Genomic DNA, 12,805 nt, shown 5'->3' with positions numbered 1-12,805 from the left:
GCAGACTGAAAAGGAGATCCTGTCTCTACTACAGATTTAATCGCAGCTCAGACACTAAACTAGGTACATTTCTTGATGATATACTGGACAAAAAGCAACTTAAGTGTCGGCTCACAGTTTAAGCTGAGATGGCTCAGTGGTTAAGAATACACTGCTCTCGTAAGGACCCGGATTCTGCTCCCAGACCTCATGTCAGGCAGCAAGGCAGCAGCCACTAATCACATGTAACTCCAGCTCCAGGGTGAATCAACATCTCTGGCTTCTGTGGGATCTGCATGCTCATGCACGCGCACACAAACACACACACATGCACACGCACACACTCCTAGCAAGAAGGCAAGAGTCAGGGGCCAGTGGCAGCAAGTCACACTGTAATCTGGGGTCAGGAAGACTTGCTCAGCTTCTCTTCTCTTTTTAATTCAGCCTGCGACCTCCAGGCCATGGGGTGGCGCTGTCCACATTCAGGTCAGCTATTCTCAACCCCAATTAACCCAATGTAGAAACTCTCTGACAGCCTGTCTAGAGGTTTGCCTGCTAGATGAGCCTGCATCTCATCAGGCTGACAGTCAGGATTAAGTACTACAGCACTCTAGCTGGCTTTAGGAAAATTGCCCAAACTCTCGGAGCCACCATTTCCCCATTTGACTGAAGATTCCCAAGGTCTTCATGACTGTTAGAAATCTCTCTCAAGGCTCCCTGAATTCTTTGCATCAATTTCCCCAACTGAGTGATACTCTGATGGTAGAAATGATAAAACAGAACACTGGGGGACAGTGCTGGGCCATGAGCACTGTTGGAATTTCCCAAGAGAGACCTGTCACTCCCCAAGGTGAGCGTCAGGAAGTTTGCTGGAACTGCAGGTTTCGGAACCTCACTCAAAACCTAATGAGTCAGGCTCTCTGGAAAGAAAGTAAAGCTGCCCTGGCAGCCACTATCCCTCTTGGCTCTGAGAAACCTGGCATAGCTGACAACAGTGTCGCCAGGAAGGTGTAGGACCCATCACATCCCAGGTTGTTCCTAGTAGCTTAAAAGCATGGCCCGAGTCTCAGAGTTGGACCTGTCCAGGGGCAGGTTCCAGTCCTTCCACTTGCTTAGGCCTGTAACGTTGAACTCTGGGCTCATCAGTTAAGAGCCACCTCCCCTGTGTCTGAGGGCAGCTAATGGCCTTGTTGCTATGAGCAGAGGAGGTGCCGGGCATAGGGCAGAGGGTCCCTTCAAAACAGAACAGAAACTACTCCTCTGTTGCCAGCTCCAGGGATGGAATCAGTGTGTGCTGGGGACTCCCCGAGTCCTAAGCATCCTCAAAGGCAGAGTCTCTCCCTGGCAGACGAGCAGGAGTCTGCAGAGAACAGAGGCAGAGGGTGAAAGAGAACGCAACTGCTAAGCTGTCTGAGGCTCTGTGGAGCCACCAGGACACAAGTCACATCTAGTTGGTATGCCATGTGGGTGAGAACACGGAGTCTGGAGCCAGGCTGTCCAGGTTCTGGCTTTGCCACTCCTGGCTCTGCCTGACTGGCAGACTCCAGGAGCCAGCTCAAACATCAGATCCCTGGGCCCAGTTAGCTGCCCGTTCCTCTGGTCCTTCAAAGCTGCCCACACACCCACACAATACCATCCAACAACTTCCCTGCTGGCTTGTCTAGCTCTCCCACAGGCCTCTCGCTTCCTGATGAGCCCAGATACCTCATGCCTGGCACTCAGCAGATGTTAGTTCTGTCAGAGTTCCACCATTTTCTGCCTTGTAAGTCCCTTTCCTCCCCCTTCTAAATGCAGCTATGCTAATCCCCATTCCTCCCTCCGAGGCAGCCCCTGGATCTGCTAGGGTCTGACGTTCTAGATTCCTTTTCCTGGGGGTCTGAATCTGCTCATCCCAGAGCTGTGCTGGAGACTTCAGAAGACCTACTGTGACTTTGTTCCCACAGCAGGTGGAGCACGGAGTCCACACAACCATCGTGACAGAACCATCACAGCAGCAACAGCCCCCATTACTAAAGACTCTCCGTGTGAACCGCCTACAGGCCTGAGAACTTGACATCCGTTCTCAGCCATGCCACACAGCGGAGGTGTTAGCCATCCTATGTCAGAGAAGACCAAGGCCCAGAGATGGTTGTTCACCAAAGGACCCAGCTGGGACTCAGAGACAGGAGTGAACCAGAACCCATGCCTGTTGGCTCCACAAGTCACATTTGGAACAGGAAGAACACAGGATCAAGACCCTGGATTGGGTTCTAAGACACAGTACTGAATTTGCTGTGTGGCCTGGGGAGAACTCTTGTCCTTTCTGAACTTTTTTTTTTTTTGCTTTGTTTTTAAATTTTTGGTGCCCATGAGTGTGATGTTGATGGTGTACATGTGTGGTATATGAACATATATGTGTTTGCAGGTACAAGCTCCCAATGTATGGTGTGGAGGTCAAAGGAGGACATCAGGTATCCAGCTCCATCACGCTCCACATTAGTCCCTTGAGGCAGGATCTCCCACTGGACCTGGAGCTGGGCTGGCAGCCAGCAAGCCTGTGATCCTCGTCTCCGACCCTCACAGCACTGGGGTTACAGATGAGTGTAGGGAGCCAGGCGGTGGTGGTGCACGCCTTTAATCCCAGCACTCAGGAGGTAGAGGCATACAGATCTCTGTGAGTTCGAGGCCAACCTGGTCTACAAGAGTTAGTTCTAGGACAGGCCCCAAAGCTACAGAAAAACCCTGTCTCAAAACAACAACAACAACAAAACAAACAAACAAGCAAGCAAAAAAAAAAAAACCCAAATGAGTGTGAGGCCACGCCCATTTTTTTACGTGGTACTGGAGACTGAATTCAGGCCCTCATGCCTTGGGCAGCAAGCATTCTTATCCACTGAGCTGTTTCCCCAGCCCTCTTTCTATTCTTTGCCTCCCCAAGAGGAAGTCAGTCTGGAGGACGCCTACATCCCACTTCCAGAGAATTCCGTGAACTCTCCTACACTCTTATGTCTCCCCACCCTGTTCACTGTTCCTGGAAGTCCAGGTAGAAATCCACTGACCACCTAGACACTCGAGGAAAAAGAAACGCCACCCGGGAACCACAAAGCCACAGGAATGCCTGGAAAAGGGCAATATCCGAGGGCATAGGGCTGTCCTTGTAACCATAGCCACCCATGCCCTCATTCTCAGTAGGCAGGGTATGTAAAAACAGGGGAAACAAGCTCAGGCTCTCCGGGTTTCTGGGAGCCTGGTGGTGAGAACTGGCTCACTTGGGAGAATGATGAGGCTGAGTTCAAGCATGGGTGAAAGATGAGTCTGTCTAACTGGAGAATAACGACCACCGAACCTTCCTACCAGGAATGGTGGTCTGGATGCATTTTGCACTACCATCCTCTAACCCTCTGCATCCCTAAAGTAACTAAAGCCTAGCCTCTGGAGACACAAGCACAGCCACACCCTTAGGCTAGGGTGCACCTCCTGCTGGACACAGCCTCGCTTTGCCTCGCTCCTGCCCCCTTCAGTCTATCCCGCACACAACAGCCAATACCTTTCTAAAACAAACCCAAAGGAGTTGCCGCATTGAAGACCTCCAGGGACTTGACATCACTCTGGGAACGAGATGCCAATTCTCTTTCCCTCCAGATGTGGCTCTCATGACTAGCCCCGGTCCCGTCCACCTCTTCTGACACCTTCCCATGATACCTCTGCTCAGCCATGCCGGCCATCTTCCACCTTAGCATGCCAAGTCCTATGGTTCTATACTGTGCTCTCTGTACTTCCTGTTCTTTCTGCCCCAAATTCCTCCTCTACATCTTTACCATGCTGCCCTCTCCCCAACCTTCCCGCTCTGGCCACCACCGAGAGCCGCCACATCACAGCCATTCTCCCGTGCCCCCCAGCTTTGCTTTCTTGCTGCTCTCTGAAATGAAGTCTCTGGCAGGCGGGTTTGCACGTGGTGCCAGATTTTTCTCCACTGGACCTGAGCTTCTTGCAGGCTGGGGTTTGATGACCACAGAGATTTTTGTCCTTTGGATGAGTTGGGACCTCATTTGTCTTTTACGACCCGTAGGTGAAGACGGAGTGAATTGCCCAAGGCCAGAGCCTTGGCGTGTGATAAAAAGCACACGTCCAGGCTGGCCTGATGCCAAGGCTGTCTCTTCTAAATCTCCTAGGGTGAGGCAGACTCAGAAGGAAGCTATCAGGGAGGGGATCAAGAGAGGAAGAGCCATCTTCTCTCCCAGGGCCTTCTGTAGAGGGAAAGGGTAGCTGGGGCTAAGGGATTATCTTGATCCAACCCTGGAGGCAGAAAAACCCTATTGATGGAGCAAGTGGTCCCCCAACAAGGAGACCACCAGAAGCCAGTGATGGGGATCTTCAATCCACAAGATGCTTTGCGGGGGGGGGGGGTGCTCAGGGTGGTGGAGTGGAAGGTACAAGCCTAAGCCATATAGCCAATCATTGGCAGGACATGCTCGAGGGCCAGGGGAACCTCTTCTTTAACCTGAGGAATCCAGGGCTGGCAGAATGCAGCTGAGGGTTTGCCAGGCCCCGAGGGCAGGGGCAGGGCTATAGAGGAGGAGCCAAGGGATGAGACCATCAGGCCCTGGAAGCGTGTTCTAGGCCAAGCGCTAGCTGTGACAGGGAGGGCAGTGGCAGGCTCCGAAATGGAACACCTACGTCAGAGGGTGGTGGGGCAGCTACGTAAGTCAGACACGTGTGGACATGAACAAGAATGTCACACTGGCCCCAAACTGAGAGCAACCCAAATGTCAGTCACAGATGGTTACAAGTTTATCTACTCAACAGGACACAACTCAGCCTAACAAAAAGCAGATTCTGGAACTGTACAATGTCACCTGCCTATGGGGGCTGTAGAATGTCACCCGCCTGTGGCGGGCCTATGGGGGCTGTAGAATGTCACCCGCCTGTGGCGGGCCTATGGGGGCTGTAGAATGTCATCCATCTTGGTCCAAATGTTAAACAGAGACCACACTGGCAAAAGCAGGCGGGGTAGGATGTGTGTGCCCTGGGGACACTGCCAATACTTGCGGTAGTGCCTGATCTGTGCACCAGCGTCCCCACATCACAGTCGGGCAGTGACAGTGACAACAGCCGAGGGCCAAGGAACCCCTAAACTCCCCAACACTGAGCTGGGCTTTGTGGAGCCCCTGGACGCCTCAGCACAGATCCTGAAACAAGATGTGTTCTAACTTGGGCAACTAGCGAAACAAAACGTCCCAGCAGGTTCACACTGGAGAGGAAACCAAGCTCATGGAGAAGACACAGAGCAGAAAGTGACCCAGTGGAAAGGGGTGCAGGCATAGCCCAATGGGTAGAGTGCTTTACCTAGCGTGCATGAGGCCCTGGGTTTAATCCCCATCACGGGGTAAACCTGGTGTGATTGTACCTGTAACCCCAGCACTCATGAGGTAGTAGCAGAGGTTCAAGGTCCCCTTCAGCTACACAGAGTGAGCCAGGCTATACAGAATGATCCAGGCCAGCCTGGGCTACATGAGACCGTATCTCAATTAATTAACTAAGCAATTAAAAAAAAGTGATGGAACCAGATTAGATCCAGGGTTTCCTAGTCTCCAAGACCAACTCCCGAGACTCAGTTAGTCCCCAGGGCCCTGCTTTGCTGTGCCCTGCCCTGCCCTGTCCCGCCTTGCCTTCGTGGGCTGTTCACCCTCAAGCCTGCCACCTGCGGTCCCTCTTCTCGGGGTGGAGGGGACTGGCCTACTCACGTGCTCAATGGACTCACTTCTACAAAACAACTGCTTAGGAAATTAGTCCTCCCTCCCTCCCCATGAGCTGCCTGCAACCTCTGCACCGGCCACACATCACTGTGGCCATTGCAGTCCTGGACCTCAGCCCACACATCAGGAGCTCCACCGTCTGACTGGGGGGGTCCGACTCAAGTCCTGACCTCAGAGCATTGGGAGGCAGTGAGGTTAGAGTCCCCACCCTCAGCTGCAGTTTCCAAGTGACGCAAACCAGAGTCTGGATTCAGAGAATCACAAAACATTTCTTTGGAATAAAAGGGCTGCCACGACCATTTCTCCTGTCCCTTCCTGTGCCAGCTCTGCTGAGTGTTCTCTCACTGACCATCCAAAACGGGGGCCGTGGGACTCCCCCTCCTCAGGGCTCAAAGTCGGAGTTCAAGGGTCATGTGAAACTGCCCACCATCCCCGGCAGGGAAATGGTAAGGTTAGGTGCAAACCAGGCCGACACATGATCAAGGCTGGGCTCACTATGCTTAGTGCTCTACAGGAGGAGCCTGAAAATGGCTGTTGACAATTCCAGCTTTGTCTTTGTGCAGGCGGGGAAACTAAGGCCTGGGAAGGGAGAGTGTCTAATTGGGGGGTCTCTACTTGGCCTTGGTTCTCCTGGAGCACCTGCAGAGGCAGCAGATTGGAGGGGGAGGTTCTGGCTCCAAGCAGAAGTAAATATTGACATGATGTGTTTACACTGTAACCCGAGTCCTCCTAGCTGCCGCCCACACCCGCCCTTGCATCCCAGCCAAGAAGGCAAAGGAGCAGGCCAGGAGGTGGGCTTGGAGAGACCGCTTCTGGGCCAGGGGCTGTGTCATCTACACACAGGAGCATGTGGTCCGAAATCCCAGGATACAGCCAGTCAGGAGTCCTGGGCAGTGCCAGGCAGAGAGTGACTGTCATAGAAGCCAGGGAGATGGGAGGTCTGGACTGTGTGCCAGGCCTGGCTCTGCCTCTCCTCAGCAGTGGGACCCAAGAATGGTGAGCAAAGGTGATCCTGTCCAAGGAAGCAGGCCACCAGCCTTCCAGCCTGGCCAGCAGCCTGGCCCAGCAGCCCCCAGTACCTCTGCCTGTTGCCCAGGGGTCCGCCACACCCCCATCCCCAGGAGCTTTCTCAGGAAGGTTAAACAAGTAGCAGTTAGGGGTCAACGCCCTTTGCTCCCTGGCTCAAGACCTCAGCTCCCGAAGGGAACTCTGGGCATCTGCTCTCACAACCCCAGGCCTAGGAAGCCTCATCCCTAGGGCCTCATCCCTAGGGCCTCATCCCTAGGGCCTGGGGAGAAATGGGGGGGGGGGGAGCCCTAGCTCTAAACTCCTGAGTGGCTCCCCACTGGCCTTAGAATCAAGACCCAAATCCCTCCATGGCCCTCCCCAAGTACACCGGCTCTGGCCAGCTGCCAGACATCCCCAGCACCCCTCTTAAGCGAGCAGAGGCCAGCTGCTGCCTCATCTTGCATGCGCATCCCCACTGCCTGAAGCCCCTTCTGGACTCACTCGCGCTTTCTGTGGTGATGGAGACTGAGTTTCGAGTCCCTCCGTTGGCCTCAAAACTCTGGCAACCCTCTTGCCTCTGTCTCTTCAAGGTTGGGATTACAGGCTTTCGCCGTGAAGCCTGGCTCCACTCATTCATTCTTTCTTTGGGCTGTAGCCTGAAGAATGTCATGGTCTCAAGGAGCCTCTTCCAATCCCCAGGCCAGGTGCCCCATCCCCATCCCCTCCCGCCCCCACGTCTCCATAGCAACAGGAACTGCGCTTGTCATTTCCTGCCCATAGGCTTGCCTACCCGACTGTGGCAGAGACATGTCAATCTCAGAAACACTGACCACAGTCCCGAGCTGACTTGGTGGATGCATGAACCGGTGATGAATTACTGCAAGAGGACATGAGAGAGCAGACACAGAAAACCACCTATCTGTGGATGGCTCCCCCTCCTTGTAGCCACCTCTGCTCTCCATGACCCCTACTCCTGACAGGATGGAAGTCTCTGTAAACTGATCTTAGAAACTGGGCTCATTCCTTCCCAGAAGGCAACAGCATCCTTTTTTTATCAAACACTGAGGCAATGCAAAGACACATGAGCAGCAGCCACTGCTTGGCTACTTAGCCAAGCACTAGCGCAGGGCCATGAATAACCTAGTGTAACCCAGTCTCAAGGCCAGGCCTGCTGCCCAGGGCAAGGTGGCCACCACCCTACTCTCAGAACCCCCTGCCTCCTAGCTTCAAACAATAACACTGTCCCTTGTGTTTTTAATAATTTCTCCATGTTTCCATGTCGGTATCCTCACAGCGACGTCCTCAAAAGCAGAGTACAACTGTCCCGCATGGCAGGAAATGGAGCACAGAGAGGGAGGACGCCTGCCCTAAGGTCACACAGTAATCTGATGGGGAATCAGGATTCAAATTGGGTCCTGGATCTTGTCTTCAGTTCAACCTCTGTTCAGTGAAGACCTCCCTCTATTCAACAGCAGCCCCAACTCAGTTGCCCTCTCCACTGTGTGGAATGTAAGAAACCACGGGAACTGTGTGGGAGTTGGGGGTTGCCTCCTTCCCTTCAGCCCCTCTGCTTGCTTAGTCCTCCTAGACCTGGCGGGCTCATGCCTTTAACATCCCGCTAGCTGTGCCGCTGGACCACCTCCTTCCCATCCCTGCTGCCGGGTGGTTTGAGGACATCTGGAGGTAGGAGATATAAAAAGCCTCTTGGCAGTTCGCATCCCTATAGCTTGCGCTGAGGGCTGGTGAGGGGTGGGGGTGGGCGCTTTCGACAGGAGGCCATTAAGAACAGTGCTGATTCTCTGCCAAGAGGTTAGGGGCCTGGGTGGAGATCTGGGAGTCCCAGGGAGACCCAGAGCCAACCACAGGAAGCAGCCTGCGCAGGGCAAAGGAACCCCATTAGAACCTGGGGGTGCTCTGCCGCAGGGGTGGGAAGCTGGATTGAAGACCAGAGTGAAGTAGCCCTGAATCCAAGCCCCTCTTGGGAAGGATGGCAAAAGAAACCAGCTTCAGGGGAACCCAAGGAGGCCTGACGTCAGTCCTCACCCCACCCACTCACAGCGGTGCATCAACACTGTGCGTCGTCAGCGGACTATAGTGGGCTTCCGCCCCCCTCCCCTGGTGGCAGTCAAGGCCTCTGCTCTCTGTCCTCACTGTTTCCCAAGCCTGCCTTGTCCCCTCAGGTGCTCCCACATACCTGAGCGGTAAACAGCCCTACTCTGGTCCAGTCCTGAGTATTCTGTGTCCTCACACCTCAGGTCCGCTATCACACAGGTTCCCTTAACTGGAACAAGTGTTCCTCTTTGGATCACGTCAGCTTGATCACTCCCACCTCTCCAGCCAGAAGGGAACACTTGCTGGCCATGACACAGCCACCTCCCCAAAGGACATGACACCTGGCCTGAGGACATTTAGGGATGGGTAGAAGCCACGTCAACACATGGTTTATGTCACCTTTTCCCCCTTGTAGAAGGTCTGGCACAGAGCAAGCATCCTGTAAGCCTCTGTTAAACAAGAAACAGGACATTCCTTTTCTTTAAGAATCACTGTCATCTTCTCCTACACATGACAAAGATCAACGGAACTTCCTAATTGGAGCTTAAGGTTGTAAAAGAAAGTAAATAGTATCCCAGACACTCTCACTTGGGATTATCTCAGCCTGATCCCCACACTGTCCTAGGAGATGGGAACCATCAGCCATCTCATTGATGAGAGAGCAGGATGGGGTTATAATAACCCGACCAAAGCCCCTGTGGGGATATGAAGGAGAAGGGACAAGAGCCCAAATCTGTTCGGGGACAAAGTCTAAGGTCTTTCTGATGGGCTAGGAAGCTTTTCAAGTGTTAGCCGGAGATGGCCCAGTCAGGTAAGAGCAGTTGCTCTTGCAGAGGACCCCCAGGGTCAGTTTCAAGCACCTACATGTGGCTCATAACTGTTACTCCAGGTCCAGGAGATCCGACACTCTTTTCTGGTTTCCCTAAGCACCAGGCACGCATGAGGTACACTCACATACATGGAAGCCGAGCACTCATACAAATAAAATCAAATTATAAAAGAAATGTCACCAAGGCTGTTAGTTGGTTTGTTTGCGCTCAGGCTGCCCTTGAACTCATGACCTGCCTGCCGTCACCCCCGCAAACACTGGGATGAGAGGCAGGCACCACGACACCAGATTTCCTGGTGCTTGCTCAGGAGGAAAAACCTCCTCTTTGTGAGCAGCTGAGGTGGGGTGGGTACAGAGAGAGGACGTGTGACCTCACAGTCGGTCCCTCGTTTATTGCTGTCTCACATCCTCGGGTTTTAAATCAAGAGCTGGTCCACAGGTGACGCATTCCCCAGCCATGAAACTATCCAAGCAACACATTCCTGGGCGATTCTTAATGGGGAGGTAAGTCAGGCCCAAGAGGATGCTCTCTGGGCACCTTGGGGGGTCGAATTCAGTCGTCAGTCTCTAGAGGGACAAGTGATGTCTCGTGGGAAAGATGCCAGTGGGTAAGAGAAGAGACTCAGAGAACAGAGGAAAGCGGTGTCTAAGGGGAACTTACGTTCCTATCAGTGGGGGTTTGGGGGACCTAAGGGCAGGACAGCTGATCCTGGAGCTGTCACTGCAGCCTTTTCCGCTCTCTCCATGGTTCCCTCCATTCCTCACTGAACCCCTAAGACTTGAAAGTGACATCATAGGAGTAGGCAAGTCTCTGGGACCAACCACAGAGAGCCCAGATGAAAATCAGGTCAGACAGGGTGTCTTGGATCCAGTGCACAGGCCAAAAAGGAGGCAATGAGAGGTTCACAGCGAGAGAAGCACATCTGGCGTGTGATGGAGAGACAATAACAGGCTCTGGAGAGGCAACCTGAGGCTTTGGCTCTGCGTCAGAGACAACCGGGTCTGGATTAGATGGGTGTCACTCCTGAGGCTTAAGCCCCAACGAAATCCCCTTCTTCAAGAACCCCTTTACCCTGGTGCTTTTGCCCAAAGGAGCTAGCACTTGGCCCCTCCTCTGAGTATTCATTACTGGGAGATGCTGGAGACACCAGATAACTCGCCGAACCTCAGACTGTCCGCCCTCCTCTCTGAGCCACCCTACCCCACGCGCCACACAGCAGGATCAGCAGTAGGGGAAAAGTACCCGTTCTCCCAAGATGTACAGAGCGTTATCGAACCCCAAACCCACTTGAACTATGCGGGATGGGAGCTCAAGGCCAGCCGAAACCTGACGTCTCTTGAATCGACCCGGCCTGGCTGCCCAAGGTCTCCAAGCCAAACCAAGCTCAGAGACTTACGCATACCTTAAACCTATCTCACCAGCTGTTCCCCCGAATCCAAAGCGCCACCCCAAGTCTTCCACGCAAGGCCGGAACTAGCAGTCCAAAACCAAGGTACTCGCGGCCCGGACGCCCCCCGATTTCACGCCTAAGAACAGCGGGACGCGAGCCGCGGGCCGCAGCTGCAAGGGACGCCCAGCCCCCCGCAAGCCGGCCAGGATGCCACCACCGTGCTACTGCCGGGACCGTCGGGGCTGCATCGACCCGCGGCGGGCTGCAGGCGTACTCACCATCGCTCGCGGGCTCCGAACGGCCCGGCTCTGGCTGCGCCTCCCACTGTGGCTCAGGCTTCGGCTGCTCGGCGCTGCGCTGCGCTCTCCGATCGGACGGCGCGGCTAGCTGCCGGGGCGGCGCGCGCGGCTTGGGCGCCCAGGCCAGGGGGCGGGACCCACCGCGAACCAATACCGAAGCGCGGGGGCTGTGGGCCCGGGGAGCAACAGCCAATCAGACGCTTAGACCGAACTCCCCTGCCCCCGCGGGCTTCTTAACCCGTGGCCTGCCGGAACGCAGGAGCCCCCGGCTGCCCGGGATGCTGGTGGATCCAGGGGCGCGCGCCCGGTCCTCCAACTCGGCGTGCCTAGACTAGACCTCGTCGGGACCCGCTTCTAGGGTCAGATGGAGCTGGCGACAGGCCCACCTGTGCCCAGTTGGGGCTCTGAGAGTTTGGGCGACCTTTGTCTCTTGCCTGGCGCCTGCACTGGAGTATGACCCTGATCGCTGCAGCTGCGAGTGTGTGTGTGTGTGTGTGTGTGTGTGTGTGCAAGGAAGGAGGGAGGAGACAGAAAAGGGGGAAGGGATGGATTCTGCATGCCTGTGTGTTTATGTGGAAAGACAGAGGACTATATTTGGGGATTGTTACTCGTGTGTGTGTGTGTGTGTGTGTGTGTGTACACGTACACGTGCGCGCGCGCTTGAGAGAGGGGCAAAGCAAAGCAAAGAGAAAAGGAATGAAGGCCCGGTAGGCGTGGACACTTATACCTCCAGCGGAGAAACTTTCTTCTCATGCCTGCTGTGCAGGTGCAGAGGAGGAAAGAAGAGGAGACGGCGTGTACTGTGTGAGCTGTGCATTTGTGACCTGTTGAGCATGCATGTGGGTGTGGTAGAAAGAGGCTTCGTGCCTCTGTTAGGAAAGAGTAGACGGTGAATCCCGTTCGCTCCACGTGTAGGTGCCCATACACAGTTTAGGAACATGGCAGAGATTTACCACAGCTTTGTAGATGACTCGGTTGGTGAGACATGTTGCCTGTGAGGCGAACATGTGTGCTTTGTTTTGTTTGTGTGACTTTTCTCTGTGACTTTTTTTTTTTAAAAAAGACAGGTCTCAGGACTGGAGAGATGGCTCAGTGGTTAAGAGCATGTACTGCTCTTGCCCAGATAGAGGGTGGGGGAGGGGTGGAGTGGGGGTTTGGTCCCCCAGAAGCAGTATCACAGGGCTCACAACTGCCTGCAGCTCCACTGCAAGGGTCCAATGCCCTATTCTGGCATCTTCAAACACCTGCATTCACACATGCACATAACATACACATAATTTTAAAAAACAAACTACTGTGCCAGGGTGGTGCCCATGTTTAATCCCAGCACTTGGGAGGCAGAGGCAGACAGATCTCTGAGTTCATAGAATTCGCCTGGTCTACAGAGCGAGTTCCAGGACAGCCAGGACCACATAGAGAAACCATGTCTTGAAAAACCAAACAAACAAACAAATAAACAGAGATGGGTCTCCCAGTACCTAGCCCAGGCTGGTTTGGGAATTCCAACCCTGC

General features: G+C 54.2%; 1 protein-coding gene across 1 annotated transcript in view; it reads right to left on the bottom strand.

Annotated features, from left to right (window-relative positions):
- Ece1 (endothelin converting enzyme 1) overlaps positions 1-11,395 on the bottom strand; it is a 97,029-nt gene extending 85,634 nt beyond the window's left edge. The window contains exon 1 of the mRNA XM_075947004.1: positions 11,273-11,395. Coding sequence (XP_075803119.1) covers positions 11,273-11,275 — 3 coding nt within the window. The 5' untranslated portion in view covers positions 11,276-11,395. The remainder of the gene's footprint in view (positions 1-11,272) is intronic.
- Positions 11,396-12,805: the final 1,410 nt, after the last annotated feature.

The sequence above is a fragment of the Microtus pennsylvanicus genome, chromosome 13, assembly GCF_037038515.1.
Source record: "Microtus pennsylvanicus isolate mMicPen1 chromosome 13, mMicPen1.hap1, whole genome shotgun sequence".
In the NCBI taxonomy this organism is placed as follows: domain Eukaryota; kingdom Metazoa; phylum Chordata; class Mammalia; order Rodentia; family Cricetidae; genus Microtus; species Microtus pennsylvanicus.
The sequence above is the reverse complement of the archived record's forward strand: the minus strand, read 5'-3'. Positions and strand labels throughout refer to the sequence as shown.